The sequence below is a fragment of the Delphinus delphis genome, chromosome 6, assembly GCF_949987515.2.
Source record: "Delphinus delphis chromosome 6, mDelDel1.2, whole genome shotgun sequence".
NCBI classification, from domain to species: domain Eukaryota; kingdom Metazoa; phylum Chordata; class Mammalia; order Artiodactyla; family Delphinidae; genus Delphinus; species Delphinus delphis.
In genome coordinates this window covers 10165112-10181458 of record NC_082688.1, presented here as the reverse complement: position 1 = coordinate 10181458, position 16347 = coordinate 10165112, and the positions used below count along the sequence as shown (strand labels likewise).

Sequence of the window (16347 nt, the reverse complement as noted above, 5' to 3'; positions counted from 1 at the left end):
AATTTATTTATTTATTTATTTTTGGCTGTATTGGGTCTTCATTGCTGCACACAGGCTTTCTCTAGTTGCGGCGAGCAGGGGCTACTCTTCATTGCGGTGCGTGGGCTTCTCATTGTGGTGGCTTCTCTTGTTGCGGAGCATGGGCTCTAGGCACACGGGCTTCAGTAGTTGTGACACGTGGGCTCAGTAGTTGTGGCCTGCAGGCTCTAGGGCGCAGGCTCAGTAGTTGTGGTGCACGGGCTTAGTTGCTCCATGGCATGTGGGACCTTCCCAGACCAGGGCTCAAACCCGTGTCCCCTGCATTGGCAGGTGGATTCTTAACCACTGTGCCACCAGGGAAGTCCCTGTTCCCTTACTTTAAAGAGGAAGTATTTCACTGTGATTTTTTTCTCCTGTTTGGACAGAGCTGTGTTGCTGCTTTCCTTGATGTGGTGATTGGAGGCCGTGCAGTGGAGACCCCGCCAATGTCCTCTGTTAATCTTCTGGAAGGGTTGAGCAGAACTGTAGTTTATATAACCTACAGTCAGCTTATTACTCTGGTAATGGCTTTATTCTTTAATAGGACTTTCTCAAAAGTCATTTATCTGAACATGGGCAGAGTCCTAGATGAGTACATTGTGTGAGAAATACATATTGTGTTTGAAAAATTGATTTCATAAGCTAAATGCCCTTTTACTTTTGCCAGGTGAATTTTATGAAGAGTGTGATGTCTGGAGATCAACTGAGAGAAGATAGAATGGCTCTTGACAATTTATTGGCAAACCTACCCCAGGCAAAGCCAGGAAAAAGCAGCAGTTTGGAAATGACTCCCTACAGTACTCCTCAGCTGTCTCCAGCAACCACTCCAGCAAATAAAAAGAATCGATTGCCTATAGGTAAAGAGAATTTCTCATATTGAGGCTTTCCTTTAAATTTAATATTTCTTTCTTAGCCTTTGTTATTGCTTAGCATTTGGGAATATAGTTTTAAATAATTTGGAGAAGTTCTTCTCTTCATTTTTACTGGTGGTATTTCAATTTTTTTTTGGCTGCCTTGGGTCTTTGTTGCTGCGTGAGGGCTTTCTCTAGTTGCGGTGAGCGGGGGCCACTCTTCAATGGGGTGGCTTCTTTTGTTGCGGGGCATGGGCTCTAGGTGCGTGGGCTTCAGTAGTGTGGTATGCAGGCTCAGTAGTTGTGGCTCGCAGGCCCTAGAGCGCAGGCTCAGTAGTTGTGGCGCACAGGCTTAGTTGCTCTGCGGCATGTGGGATCTTCCCGGACTAGGGCTTGAACCCGTGTCCCCTCTATTGGCAGGTGGATTCTTAACCACTGTGCTACCCTGGAAGCCCTAATTCAACTTTTAAAATTAAAAAAAAAAAAAAATTGCACCAAATTAGTTAAGGTTCATCCGTAGGCTTAAGCTTTTTTTTTTTTTTAATAAATTGATTGATTTTTGGCTGAGTTGGGTCTCCGTTGCTGCACGCAGGCTTTCTCTATTTGCAGCGAGTGGGGGCTATTCTTCGTTGCGGTGCGCGGGCTTCTAATTGCGGTGGCTTCTCGTTGCGGAGCACAGGCTCTAGGCACGTGGGCTTCAGTAGTTGTGGCTCGCGGGCTCTAGAGTGCAGGCTCAGTAGTTGTGGCGCATGGGCTTAGTTGCTCCACGGCATGTGGGAGCTTCCCAGACCAGGGATCGAACCTGTGTCCCCTGCGTTGGCAGGTGGATTCTTAACCACTGTGCCACCAGGGAAGCCCAGGCTTTAGCTTTATCTAGACATACTTGTTATAATTAATTGGAATCATGCCACTTGCAGTATACTTTGTTTACTTTAAGTCATCATTTGAATTATGTACTGTCATCATTTGAATTATGTAGCCCTGTTCTTTCCACAGAGTTCTAAATAATATAATAAAATAATATTATTTGAGAAATTTCTATCAGTAAAGTTGAAAATATATAGTTACTATTTTTTCATTATTATTAATAGCCAGTCTTTTATTGACTGAGTTAAGATCTTTGTTATTTTATAAAATAAGGCAAAACTTCTGTTTTGTCAATTTTAAGAAATAGGTTTAATTAAGCCTTATTTCCTTAGTAAACATTTATCCATAATAAATCTATATAATCTGTAATAATATCTATATAAATCCACAAACAAATTGAGCATATGTATACTATGTACCAGGCACAGGGTAAGCATTTTCTAAATGTTCTTTCACATTTAATTCATGCAAAAAATCGACACAAAAAGTGGTCTGATCACTGTCCTGCAGGCGGGGCACTGTGTTCAACACTGGTCATACAAAGACCCGTAAGTCAGGCCCTTACACTTAGGTTAGTTGCTGATAGTCCAGTTGGGGAGAATGAGAAGAGACCAGTACCCTTCAGTGTACTGAGTGTCTGATGGAGATAAGCATAGAGGGTTATGGGGACACCTAACTTAGTGGTGTGGTGATGCTGTCAGGAGAAGATTCGGGAGCAGGTGAAGGCTGCACTTTCTCTTGGAGGATGAATGGAAGTTAGACAAAGTAAACAAGACACAGAGAGAGTGTTTAGACCAAGGGAGCAGAGTATTTTAGTGCCAACTTTTTAACGGTCATGAGGAGCTCAGCAGCAGTTAGTGAGCGTGAATAGTTATTATATTTTATACATTCATTTTTTTTTTTTTTTTTTGCGGTACGCGGGCCTCTCGCTGTTGTGGCCTCTCCCGTTGCGGAGCACAGGCTCCGGACGCGCAGGCTCGGCGGCCATGGCTCATGGGCCTAGCCGCTCCACAGCATGTGGGATCCTCCTGGACCGGGGCATGAACCCGTGTCCCCTGCATCAGCAGGTGGACTCTCAACCACTGCGCCACCAGGGAAAGCCCTATATTTTATACATTCTGAATAATGGGATTTCATTTTTAAACTCCCATGAGCTGATTTGTTAAGAATTGTCAGTTTCTTAAAATTAATCTACCTTACTTTTAACATAATATGGAATAATATTATCAACAGGAATGTGGCATCATATTCTTCAAGTCTTTGGCTTTCATCATCTCAAAACGTCAATTTTCAGAATTATAAATAGAAAAAAAGTAAACTTGACATGGAATGATTTTTAATATTGTAGGCTATTAGCACTTTTTTAACATGAAGAAATAAATGATTTTTGGTAAACCAGAGATTCTTTTTTCCATGATTCACTCGTGTTCTTTCGTTTCTTTTCATCCAGAGTGTCATTCATTAAATAAGAGTATAATGGAAAGTAAATTTCAAATGTTTGCCCAGTATTATTTTGTATAGTCATGGACCTGGTCATTGAACTTATTTCATATTTTAAAAGATGTGTCCATTATTCAGAGGGTTGATTTTCTTTCTGTTTAATGCTTTCACAACCCAGGACAACAGTTCGCAGCCATAACTGTCTGGGATTCCTTAGCCACCAATCTTACTGCTCATATTATTACTCTAGTAACCCCTTTTGGTGGGTAATAGGCTGTTCCTTTTCTTATGTAACTTTTATTTAAGAAATAGTTTATGAACTTTTGCTCCATGTGCATGTTGCTTTTGCTTTATGTAAATTGGTACATAAATTTTGATTACTCGCATTTTTATAAATTATGAAGTTTGTTCCTTAAGATTCACGTAGTTGTTCATAAAGTTGAAGTTAAGTTTACAATTCAAGAGAAGACAGTGAGGGTCAGCAAAGAAAGGTGTAAGTGAACCTATTTTAGACTTTTGGAAGTTGATGTGTGCTTTGAGTTTTGAAAGTAAGAGTGATTGATGAACTGATCTACAGCATTGTGGAGAGAACATGATTGTTTATAGCTCTGTCTTCAAGTAGGTCAGCTTTCACCGAAACTGAAGTTGAAAGACTTTTATTATAATTGAGTGTTTGTGCTTGATGTCTGCACTTTTATTTGCCCTGAAGGAGTATCTATTTAGTATTCTGGTTGTACTGAATCTTATTGTCCTCTGAAAACAACCTGACACTTACCACAGAAGACTAAAGTTCATAGAGAAATTGTCACAAACTATCTAAATCTTTCAGTTTCCAAAAGTTCTTGTAAGGGAATTCCCTGGCAGTCCAGTGGTTGGGACTCCGTGCTTTCACTTCCGAGGGCCCGGGTTTGATCCTTGGTTGGGAAACTCAGGCCGCTCAGTGCAGCCAGAAAACAAAACAAACAAACAAACAAACACAAAAACCCACCAAAAACAAAAGTTCTTGTAAGATCTATAGTATGGATTACTTTAGAAAAAGGTATTACTTCTTTACTTATAAGTAGGGGAAAAACACCCCAAAGTAATTAGATCCTTCATTAATTTAGAATGTTCCCATAAAGCAGAAAGGAAACTTACATTCAAACAAAGAGAACTCTTCTGCATCCTTAGGAAGAGGTTAATACATTTCAGGAAAAACTGTGTTTTCAAAAACTGATTCTGGTTTTGTCAGCAGTTGCCGACGTGTATAACTTTTTATGGCTATCAGATTTCTATGTGAAATTTTCTAATGCTTTTAAGTTTAGTTATTAGTAAGGGAGACCTGTGGCAGCTAAATCATTTTGTTGGAGAAATAGTTGAAGTTATTATACCTTGAAAAGATAAGGAATAAAATAATGCTTTTCTTGTCACCCCTGAGTCTTAAATTGATTGGGACGTGTTTGCTGTTCTGCACGTGTAAACTGTGTCACTCCCTGTCAGGTGAACATAGATCATTGTTTCTATTGATCAGTTTTGAAGGAGAATTTGTATTAGTCATTAGTAGAGTAGCTGGGAAGATATGGGTTTTTTTTTTTTTTTTTAAATTCATATTCTCACCACTCTTTTTGTGCATGTGCAAATGTTCTACATTAATAGAAAATATATTTTTGTATTAATGTGCCATTTTCTTCATTTTGTCTTTTTCTCTAAATTATCTTACTTGAAATTGTTTTATTAGCAACTCGGAGCAGAAGCCGCACCAATGTTCTGATGGACTTACATATGGACCATGAAGGATCAGCTCAAGAAACCATCCAGGAAGTGCAGCCAGAAGAGGTGTTGGTCATTTCCTTAGGAACAGGTCCCCAGCTTACTCCAGGGATGATGTCAGAAAATGAGGTATGACTGTATTGTTACGCTTAACTTGTAGCTATTAATGTTAAGAACTTCAGATTCTTTTCTTCTCAGTAAAGGTCACTTGCTTCTATAAATCAGTATACATTTAACAAATATTTTTCATTATCTTCAGTGGGTCTGCCATGATACCCCATCAAATGCTCAACTCCCTGTGAACAGTTCTGGAGGTCCTTCACATTAATAAACCTGTGGCACTGTAGTTGATAACCAGATCCATACCAAAAGGAATTTTCCTAATAGTAGTAGAAGAGGCAGGAAACCAGGAAATTGTGTTGTGGAAATTGAAGAGACTTTTCCAGTGACCTGTAGGAAATATTTTATGTTTCTTTTCTTTTTAATGATATAGTAGTGGTATTCCTGCTTTAAAGAGCCAAACAGTATTTAGAAATAATTTCTGTTCTTTGACTGGTTGGGAAGAAATGGAAGAGATAATTGAAAGGAAAACTAAGTAAAATATTTTAAGGAAATGGGGTTGGGGATATGAGAATCAGTTTTAAGATATTTGTAAACAGAAGAACTTGGGACAGAAGCAAGAGGAAAGAAGTTTTGACTCTCTAAACATAGGAGCCTCTTGTCATAGATTGTGACCTCTTGAGAAAGAAGCATTTTCTTACCTTCAGCAGTGCCTGCTTATTATTCAACAAAGCCTATTCCTGGCCTGGGAAGAAGGGACCAGTTATAGTGGTTGATACAGTGATGATGGTGGTTGATTAAGTGGCGTGACTTGTAGGAAAGAGGACCATCAAAATCCACAACCCCGTCCCCCCACACACATTCAAAGTGAATAAGCTGGCAAAAACTGTCAGAATCAACTTTTTGGGAACTCTAGAATGTAATAAACTTGTGGCAACCAGGGGAAATGCTTAATGAAGAAAAGAACTGCTGCGTTTCAGTAAGAGAGTCTGTGGCATTTTACTCCCCCTGTTACTGTCCCCCGACCCCCCACCCCAATGGCAGCCTTGAAGACAGCCGCCAGCATTCCTGCGCAGGGTAATATCTAGATTGTGGTATGATCCTTTTGTTTTTCATTAATTCATACCACTCTCAAGGCCTTTAGATGGATTTTTCCTGAAGATTAATTGCACATTGCTCACTCTGATGAGTGGGAAGGCTCAAGTTATCTTACAAATACAAAATGTAAAATCTTTATGTCTGCATTTAATTTCAAGCAAACAGGGAAAAGATTCTATTTTTAAATGACCTTTTAAAAGCATCGCATGAATAAATAGATGGAGCCATTAGAAAACCTTTAATTTACTGATGTAAATGCAGGGTCAAAACAGCGACTTAAGGATTTTCTTTCTTTTTTTTGGCTTTGTGTTGTTTTTTCTTTTTAATTGAGGACACTCTTCTTCGCATTCCAGCAGCAGCCTAGGAACCCAGTGGTTGTGAGTTCAAGTTCCAGGTGTGCTTAATACATGCTGTGACATCCAGCAAAGCACACAGTTCTTCATTAAGTTGGAGATACACATACAGAGCTGAGTTATGAGGTTTGTGGGGAGTGAGAAGTAATTGTTATTTGGAAATCATCTAACAGATAGAAAGCTCTGTAAAAAGGCAATCAGCTCTAAGCTAGATGTGGCATAGAAGTCATACTTCGGCTTCTGGTATGGACTTTGTGGCCGTGTGTATGGTGATCAAGTGGAGGTTCTAACTAGACTGATTAATTCTGGTGCCTACAAAATAATTTGTTTACATGTTTTTTTCCTATTAATTAGTTTATTAACTTTTAGAAAAATGCACACAAAATTAATATGTCACTTTACTGTGCCAAATGCTTTATGTGCATCTTTTTGTTTAATCCTCAACAACTCCATGGCATATATACTGTTACTATCACCATTTTATAGATGAAGAAGATGAGGCTCAGAGAGCTTAAAATACTTATCCAAGTTTACATAGTTGGCCCATGGCAGAACTGGGAGGACCGGACTGCTGAGTCTGAAGCCTCTGACACCTGCAAACCTAATCACTGCTCATCGATGTCCAGTTGCCTGTTCAGTTGCTGAAACTGGTAGGGTGATGGAAAGACATAGGCTCAGTTCTTCTAACTGGTACACTTTTATCCCAGGGGTACTTAAAAACTTGATTGGAGCCCTATAAATGGGTTTTCAGTTAAAAATGATAATTTAATATTAAGACGAACTTAAATATGCATTTGCCATGGTTTGTTTTCTTATCAATAATCTCTCAGTTGTGATAAACTAATGGCATTTTATTTTTCAGGTCCTAAACATGCAGCTTTCGGATGGAGGACAAGGAGATGTCCCTGTCGATGAAAACAAACTCCACGGTAAACCTGATAAAACCTTGCGCTTTTCCCTCTGCAGTGATAATCTGGAAGGAATATCTGAAGGTGAAGGGTTACTTCATTCAAGGAGTTGTGTGATTCAAGTAATATTTTGTTTTGTGTTCTTTAAAGGAGCCTTAAAAATTACAATTATGCCACCTGTGCCTCTCACTGAGGAGCGTAATGAAGTTTTCCTCTAATGATCTTGAACAGTTGGCTGTAAAGATTGTTTCTTTGAATAAAATTGACATTGCAAGAGACCTTTGGTCATATAAAATGGAGACGATCTAAGTCTGCTTTGAGACTTGAATAATACCAAGTTTTATTTCACTAGTATTAACATATACCAAAGCTTGTAGAGCTCCTTTAGAGGGATATAATGCATGTCTAAATGGAAAAAAATTGACTCACTAGTATTTCAGGGTGTTGTGTATACTGCTAATGTTTTAATGAAGCAGAAAGATACAATGGAAGTAGGATAGGAATAAAAAAAATTAAAAGGCAAGATTGTAAAGTGAGAATATGTCACTCCATGCGCTAGAACAAGCTTTTTTAATGAAAAAGTTTCAGTTTGACTAACCTTTTAAAATAAACATAGATGGTAATAACTTTTCCTTTTTTTCTCACTTTTGAAAACATAAGTAGTGTACATTCATTCTAGAAAATGAAGGAAAAATTGAACCATCTGTGACCCTACCATTCTGTTAATAACAGTTAACATTTTGGTTTATTTATAGCAAAATTAGGCTTAGGCTGTTTTGTAACCTTTTTTTGTTTAACAATATAACAGTAACATTTCCCTTTGTAATTTAGCATTCTTAAATAACATGGTTTTTAATGTCTGTTTTCTTTAACTTCAGTTGGGCATTTATCATAATTTAAACATTCTTCTGTGATTACACATGTAGATTGCTTTCACTTTTCAGACATTGTAAGAAGCACTGCAACAAGCGACCTTAGGTGAATTTTTGATTAGTTCCTTAGGATAAATTTCTAAAAGCAGAAATTCTGGCTTAAAGGGCGTGTTTATTTATAGGGCTTAACAGTATTAAAAGCACTTTAATCAGTCTTTTTAGTCTCTTATCAAGGCATGAAAAATTACATGGTGGCTCATGACTGTCAAAAAAAAGCTCACTCACAGTATAAACGTTTCTCTAGGTCCTTCAAATCGTTCTAATTCAGTATCCTCACTAGACCTGGAAGGGGAATCTGTATCAGAACTTGGAGCAGGACCTTCTGGGAGTAATGGAGTTGAAGCTCTACAGCTATTAGAGCACGAGCAAGGTAAAGTGAGGTTGAATTCAGCTGTTAAAGCAGCAAAAGAATTTACCTGGTTGCAGAATAAACAATCTGTTTCCATGTAAGTTGGCTGTGTTCAGTTGATTATATAATGACCATTAAACTTGCATTTACTCATAGTTCCTTCAGGTCTTAAAAATGTGTTTAGTTGGCAATTCCCTGGCGGTCCAGTGGTTAGGACTCAGCAGTTTCACTGCGGTGGCCCAGCATCAGTCCCTGGTTGGGGAACTAAGGTCCTGCAAGCCTCGCGGCTTGGCCAAAAAAAAAACAAAGTGTGTTTAGTTGCTAAGTGGATTATTCAGGCTAAAATTACATAGAATAGTTAAAATGAATTGCTTGAATTCTGTAATATATGGTGTTTCAATTCTGTAATATTAAATTTTTAAGGGATACTAAGATAAATACGCAGAGCTCAAGGAACTTAGAACAGGGAGAGAATGACACACGAATGATTAAAATTATCATAAAAGTGCTTTGGCAGTTCTGAGTGAGAAATACATGTGGTTGAAAGTGTAGGGAAAAGCTTATTGGGAGAAAATAAAAACCTCAAAGCCTGGCTGGCATTGCATTGGCTGAAACTAGAGATATTCTAGGTGAAGGAATAGTAGTATAAGCAAGTCAGGGAGGTGGGAAGCCATAGTACTTACTCAGGAACTGTCAAGTAGGGTAATAGGGTGAGGTAAGGCTGAAAAGTAGATGGATCCCTTTTGTGCTTTAGGAAGATTAACATGAAAAAGTCCTTTGGATTTGTCCATTTACAGATCAGTGGTGGCTTTCAGAGGAATGTTGAGGGCAGATGCCCTCAACTGGATTTGAGGCAGTGACTTTAGTGTGTGTAAAAATCACCTGGGGAGTTAGGGGGGAAAAAAAGGCATTTCCCATGTCTCATTTCTAGAAATCCTGGATCAGTCTATTTTTGGAAAGGAAAAGAGTATTGCCAACTGGGTTATGTGTGGGGTGAATAAAAGTAATGCTATGTTTTTGCTGGATCAGTTTGTCACTGTATTATTTAGGATTAAAATTTCTGCAGATGACAGAAACCTAAAATAATATTAGCTTAAGATAGAGAGAATATCACCTCTTTAACAAGCCGTCTAGGTGATTCTGATATGGGTGGTTGGCAGTTTACACTCGTGAATCCTAGGTTAAGAAGTGAGTGGGGACTTCCCTGGTGGTCCAGTGGTTAAGGCTTCACGTTTTTTTTTGGTTTTTTTGTTTTGGTATGGGTTTATCTGTTAATTATTGCCACAATAATGCTGCATAACAAAGCACCCCAAAACTTGGTGCCTTAAAACAATAAACATTTATTTTTGCTCTCAAGTCTGTGGGTCAGCCAGGTGGTGGTTCTGATTTGGACCGGGCTCATTCATGCATCTCTCGTCATCATGGTTGAGTAGGGAGCTCTGCTAATCTTAGCTGGGGGTCCGTTGGTCACTGGGGAGCTGGCTCATCTAGGATGACCTTTGCTTTGTTCCATGTGGTTCCTCATCCTCCAGCAGACTGGTTTCAGCTTGTCCTCATGAGAGAACAAGGATGAGAAAGAGCAGAGGTTTCTAAGTTCTCTCTTGAGGCCTAAACTCACAACTGGCACACTTCCTCCTTACCTTTTGGACAAAGCAAGGAACCAGGCCTGTGCAAATTCAGAGAAAGGGGAATATATCCCAATTCTTGACCAAAGTCACACTCTAGAGGACAGGGAGACAACTGATTGCATGGATGGCCCCAGTTAATTTACTGGAAGGGGGAGGACATATGCAGAACTCAATTCAGAGAGGGAAAGAGTACATCCGTGAGGGAATAATTCAGTGTTTTAGTACTATGTGCTGAGTGTTAATGTTAAAATATGTAACTTGAAGTTCAAAGACAAAAAGGTCTTTAAAGTTGATATAAAAAAATGATAGCTGTGCTACCATTTTTTAAGTGCTTAATTTTGTTTTTGATAGCTACAACCCAGGATAATCTCGATGATAAGCTAAGGAAGTTTGAAATTCGTGACATGATGGGACTGACAGATGATAGGGATATATCAGAAACAGTGAGTGAGACGTGGAGTACAGATGTCTTGGGAAGTGATTTTGACCCTAACATTGATGAAGATCGCTTGCAAGAAATCGCAGGTAACTGCTATTTAATGTCTCTGGAAGATTGCTGTTTATTCATATCCACCCACCCCTCATGGGAGGGAACTTCAGTGCTCTGACAAACGTGGTGTGTATGTTAGCAGTAACTGGGAAACTGAGGTAATTGTATGTGACAAGGCATTTGTGTATTTCTTTTTTCTTTACTTAAATATAGGTAGTATTTTCCCCTGTCTACATTTAAGTGCCCCTCCCCCTGCAAAAAAAGAAAAAACAGTCTTTTGAATCAACTTCTTGTCAATTCTTGTTTGCAGGACATAGTGTATGTTCTTAGTCTATGATTAACATATTCTTCTTTTGAGACTAAACACCTTGCCCTAACGTGAAAATTCTTACAGGTTATAGCCATAAAATCTTTCAGAATAATATGATACTGAGATTCTCTAAAAACCGAGTTTACTTCTGGAAGGTTTAATTCAGTTCCAAAGAATGACCAGTGTTTTCTTTTTTTCTTTTTTTTATATCAAGTTTATCGAGGTACAATTTACATACGTTAAAATTTACCCTTTTTAGGATATTGTTCTGTCTGTTCTGAAAGATTCATACAGTCTTGTAATCACCATCTTTGTTTTCTTTTTAAATCATGGAACATTTCAAACAAATACAAGAGAGAACAGTATAATGAACACCGTGTACCCATCACTGAGCTTCACCAATTACACATACATACATGGCCAGTTTTGTTTCATCTCTTCTCCCACCTTGTTATCCCCTCCCCCGATTATGTAATCACAGGTTAATCAGGCAGGTTCCAGACATTATTTTATTTGTAATTATTTCATGATGCATCTTTATTTTCTAAATTTTTAAATTTAACTTTTATTTTATATTGGAGTATAGTTGATTTATCAGTACAGTGTTGTCTTAGTTTCAGGGGTATAGCAAAGCGATTCAGGTATATGTATATCCATTCTTTTTCAGATTCGTTCCCCATATAGGTTATTACAGAGCATTGAGCAGAGTTTCCTCTGCTGTACAGTAGGTCCCTGTTGACCATCTATTCCATATATGGCAGTGTGCATATGCCAATCCCAAACTCCTAATTTATCCCTCCCCCCATCTTTCCCCCTTGGTAACCATGACGTATCTTTAAAAGGTACCTTTTACCAGTTTTTCCAAAGGTTCTTCATCTACTGAAATAAGATTGTTCTTTTATTAGGTTTAATCAGAAGTAGTGGCGCATTCTGAACTTGAGTATTTTTAACACAGGTTTACAATAATGTTTAATCTTTCTATTTGTATTTTTAAGCAGTGTAAATAGATTTCTCAATTGGTTTTGCATTATTTGTTCCAGATGTCAAAGTACAATAGTATTTTTCCTGGCAGTGAGCTGTATTTGGGCAATAAGCTGTATTTGCAGTTGAATGAGTGCTACAGAGGAGATGTGTGTTTTCCTGCAAATGTATTTTATTGCTCTGAATATGTGGCGAATGTGCCAGAAGAAAACATATTTGGCCAGTATAACTTTCTATGGTTAAAAGTCTCTGTTTGAGTGTTTTTAATCCCTGAAGGACTAAAATATTAGAGAGATGTTAGGGACACGTAAAATTTGCTAAAAAATCAAGGTGAAAACTAGTTGAAATGACTTGTCCTAATGATCTGTGTTTTCTCGATGGAGACTAAGGTGAACAGTAGGAAATTGATGAAAAGGAGCTTGTGTTACTGTGACCAAAGTGGGAAATTTATGTTTTTAGTGGTGTTATTGATTGAAATTACTCTTTCCTTGGCTTCTTTCTTGTGAGTAGAGAGATTTTGTTAGCTTAGTGTTTGGCTTTTTTCCATCATCACTGCTCTTTCCCTGAGGACATTTGTTAACCCTTTACTCCCCACTGGTTATACAGGTGCAGCAGCAGAGAACATGTTAGGCAGTTTACTGTGCCTGCCAGGTTCAGGGTCAGTGCTTCTTGACCCCTGCACTGGTTCTACCATATCAGAGACAACAAGCGAAGCTTGGAGTGTAGAGGTATTGCCAAGTGACTCAGGTTAGTATGCTGTCATTGTTTGCTTTTTGATTTGCACAGAAGTTTTAAATGTAAGGTATCCTAACTTCTATATTATGTACATTTTGTCAGATATACATTTGACAAGTATGAGGCCATCACATTGCTAAGAATTTCAAATGGAAAATTAGTTTAGGGTATTTTCTGTCCAGAAAAGATGGACAGAAAAGAAAAAATGCAGTGTTGGATGGCATAGGCTAAGATGGCAGGTGCTTTCTGACTCTGTTCAGTTATCTTGGAAGCAATCGTTAGTAACTCATCAGGATTCTATGTGGGACATTGAGTTCAGTATCTCCCACTAACTTATCACAACCACTCTGAGTGGTTGGATGCCTGGTAAGCATGTTTAGATTTGGAGAACTTGACCCAAAGATACCTAATGTATTTTTGAAATGCATTGACATTGAGGCTCTGGAATCCTGAGAATTATTTTGTGCAGTATTATTATAAACATATATAAAGTATTTTGTACTTTCTCTTATGTATTGCATTTCTGCTTTTTTTCTGATTATGAATATAAATCCTTGTCTTCAACTAAATGTCAACTACCAGAATGCAAATATAAGTATATATCTGAACTACCTTCTTTTTGATCGCTTGGCTCAAGAATAATGAAGCAATCTTGATATGTGTTTTTTAATGTTACCACATTCAGACATGCTAACCTTTACGTAAGGAGACAGTAGGATTAGCTCAGTATTGAACATCCATAGGAGTTATTTTTTAGAAAGTGGTTGATTTAATGCTAAGCTGTTCTGTATTCTCTTGTTTAGTTTACTTGTTAACCAATAGAATACTGTATGAGATTAGTGATCTGGAAGCAGAGTTTTCATCTGCGCACAGTGAACTGGCCTGTATTAGGATGAAAACCACAACCTAGACCTCTTTAACACTTGATCTAACTAACTTTGCTAACGGGCCCAGACTTAAAAGTCTGTTTACACTGATTTCATTCATGCCCTTGGTAGCTTTCTTCATCTGGGTTGCAAAAGCTGAAACTGTGATGTGCTAGTAGAATCACTAATGTGATACCTCACTTTTTCTGTTTAGAGGCCCCAGATCTAAAGCAGGAGGAGCGACTGCAAGAACTGGAGAGCTGTTCAGGACTGGGTAGCACATCTGATGATACGGATGTCAGGGAGGTCAGTTCCCGCCCCAGCACACCAGGCCTCAGTGTTGTGTCGGGTATGTCTGGCTTGTTTTAAGGAATAAGGATTTGAAGGTGTGTTCCCACCTCCCCATTTATAAAGTTGATAGCAAAGAGATGTATTTTATTTAAGATCTGAGTAATTTCCAGTAAACTTATTACTGTGGGACCTGACATCTATGAGAAGTTAATGTGTGCCGTTATAGAGCCTGTCAAAGTAGTTGACAAATGGTCTGTGTGTGTTCCCTCTATAACTCTATCTGTTCTTGTAACCTCTGCTACTGTATTTAGACATCACATGATAATTCTGATTATGTTGTACAAATCAAGGTAAATATATTTAAGCAATTGTACAATAAAGGATATAATACCAAACAACTCACATGTAAAGAACTGAGATACAAAAAATGTGAGAATGTATACATTTCTCCAAACTTCATATACTTTTTGTGTGGTTATTTTGTTCTTGCTGTTTATTTTTTACCATTTCTTTTTAAAGGCATAAGTGCAACCTCTGAGGATATTCCCAATAAGATTGAAGACCTGAGATCTGAGTGCAGCTCTGATTTTGGGGGTAAAGATTCTGTCACTAGTCCAGACATGGATGAAGTAACTCATGGTAAGAAGGGGAAATGAGAATGACTTTTAGAAATGATCACATCCATGGCTGAAACTGGCAGCCTTTGACACATTGCTGGTGATAGTATCAACTGTTGCAGCACTTCAGGGTGTAGTTTGGCAATATGTGTGTAAGGCCTTAAAATAAGGTTCACATGCTGAATTTGGTTCAGTTAGCCCACTTCAGGAATCAGTCATAAGGAAACAGTTCATGTATGGAGAAAGTCTTATGCACAAAGATGTTCTTCATAATATTTATATTGGCAGAAAATTAGAACCAACCTAAGCACTGAAAAATAGAATGGCTAAGTGAATTTTGATGTAACCACTTATTTGAACTTATACAGCTATTTTTAAAATGCTTTAAAGAATATGAAATAATTTGGAGAAATACCTAGAACATAATACCACTTGGAAATTTTATTTTTAAAGAATTTTATATATAAGATAATAAAATGTTAAAAACCCTATCCTAAAGAAAGCACTGGGAAGAAATACCAGAGTGCTAGTAAGTAGTGGTTTTATATATTGGGCACTGGGTTTGAAGTACTTTTTTTGTTTTGTTTCATTTTTTACATTTTTGTGTATTCTAAACCAAAGTTTTTTATCCTCCACACTATGGACATTTTGGACCAGGTAATTCTTTGTTGTGGGGGCCTGTCCTGTGCATTGTAGGATGTTTAGCAGCCTCTCTGGTCTCTGTCAGAAGCACACCATCACCCTCCCTCTCGTGCAGTGATGAAAACTAAAAATGTCCCCAGACATTGCCAAATGATCCCTTAGGGGGCAAAATAGCCCCAGCTGAGAACCACTGTTCTAAACCAGCCGTTTTCAAGTGTAGTGTCCATGGACCACTGAGGGCCCTTAAGACATCTCTGGGGGCTGGGGAGGTATGAGGTCAAAACTGTTTTCACGGTAATAAAAGGTTATTGTCCCTTCTACCATATTGACGTTGCAAAGGTGGGTAAATTTGCTGAGACCGTAGCATGAAGCAAGGCAATGGCACCAGACCAGACTAGCAGTCACTTCATTCTTCTCTCACAGTTTAAAAAAAAAAAACAAACTTTACTTATGAATGTCTTTGATGAAGTGGTAAAAATTATTTAATGCTATATCTCAACCCTTGAGTACACATCTATCTAATATTGTGAAGGAATAGGAAGTACCCCTAACGCATTTCTGCTGCATTCTGAAATACGATGAAGTGTCTCAAGGAAAAGCACTTATCTGATTGAGTTGAGAGCTAACTAAGTAGCTGCCTTTTTTTCTTGTTTGTTTTTCATGAAATACCATTTTTACTTGAAAGGATGACAAACTGTAGTTATTCATACTTGGATATTTGGCAGGCATTTCTTGAAAATTAACTAAATGAGCCTGTCATTTCAAGGAAAACAACTGACAGGACAGAGTTTGATGCCAATGATAAAATCCAAGCTTACAGATAAAAATTAGAATTTTGGAAAACTCGTGTCTACCTCCACGAGCTTGACAACTTCCTGCTAGTTAAAAACTTTTCTGGTGAGATGGGTGGTGATATCAAGAATGTCATTTTTTTTGATGTTATATGATGAAATGTGTCAACATTTGGAAGATCTGCATATCTAATTGAACCAGTATTTTCCAGATGATCAATGTATGATGTTACAAAATCACGCTTGGGTAAAAGATCCATTCAAAGTGCAAGACAGACCAATTGAATTTTAATGTAACAGAGTACATTAGAGTGATTTGGTTTCAGATTCCAAATGGTAGCTAATCTTTAAAAAACTTAGCAAGATTTGGT

The 16347-nt window shown here is 38.0% G+C and overlaps 1 protein-coding gene across 7 annotated transcripts in view; it reads left to right on the top strand.

Annotated features, from left to right (window-relative positions):
- GAPVD1 (GTPase activating protein and VPS9 domains 1) overlaps positions 1–16347 on the top strand; it is an 83401-nt gene that overhangs the window by 39587 nt on the left and 27467 nt on the right. For 3 of the 7 annotated variants that reach the window (XM_060014153.1, XM_069540750.1, XM_060014155.1), the window contains 9 exons: positions 405–539; positions 686–875; positions 4894–5054; positions 7299–7428; positions 8521–8646; positions 10605–10778; positions 12641–12781; positions 13850–13984; positions 14446–14565. In XM_060014153.1, the coding sequence (XP_059870136.1) occupies positions 405–539; positions 686–875; positions 4894–5054; positions 7299–7428; positions 8521–8646; positions 10605–10778; positions 12641–12781; positions 13850–13984; positions 14446–14565 (1312 nt within the window). Of the gene's footprint in view, positions 1–404; positions 540–685; positions 876–4893; positions 7429–8520; positions 8647–10604; positions 10779–12640; positions 12782–13849; positions 13985–14445; positions 14566–16347 lie in introns of those variants that run through there. The other 4 variants (XM_069540751.1, XM_069540749.1, XM_069540752.1 and 1 more) reach the window with 3 other exon arrangements.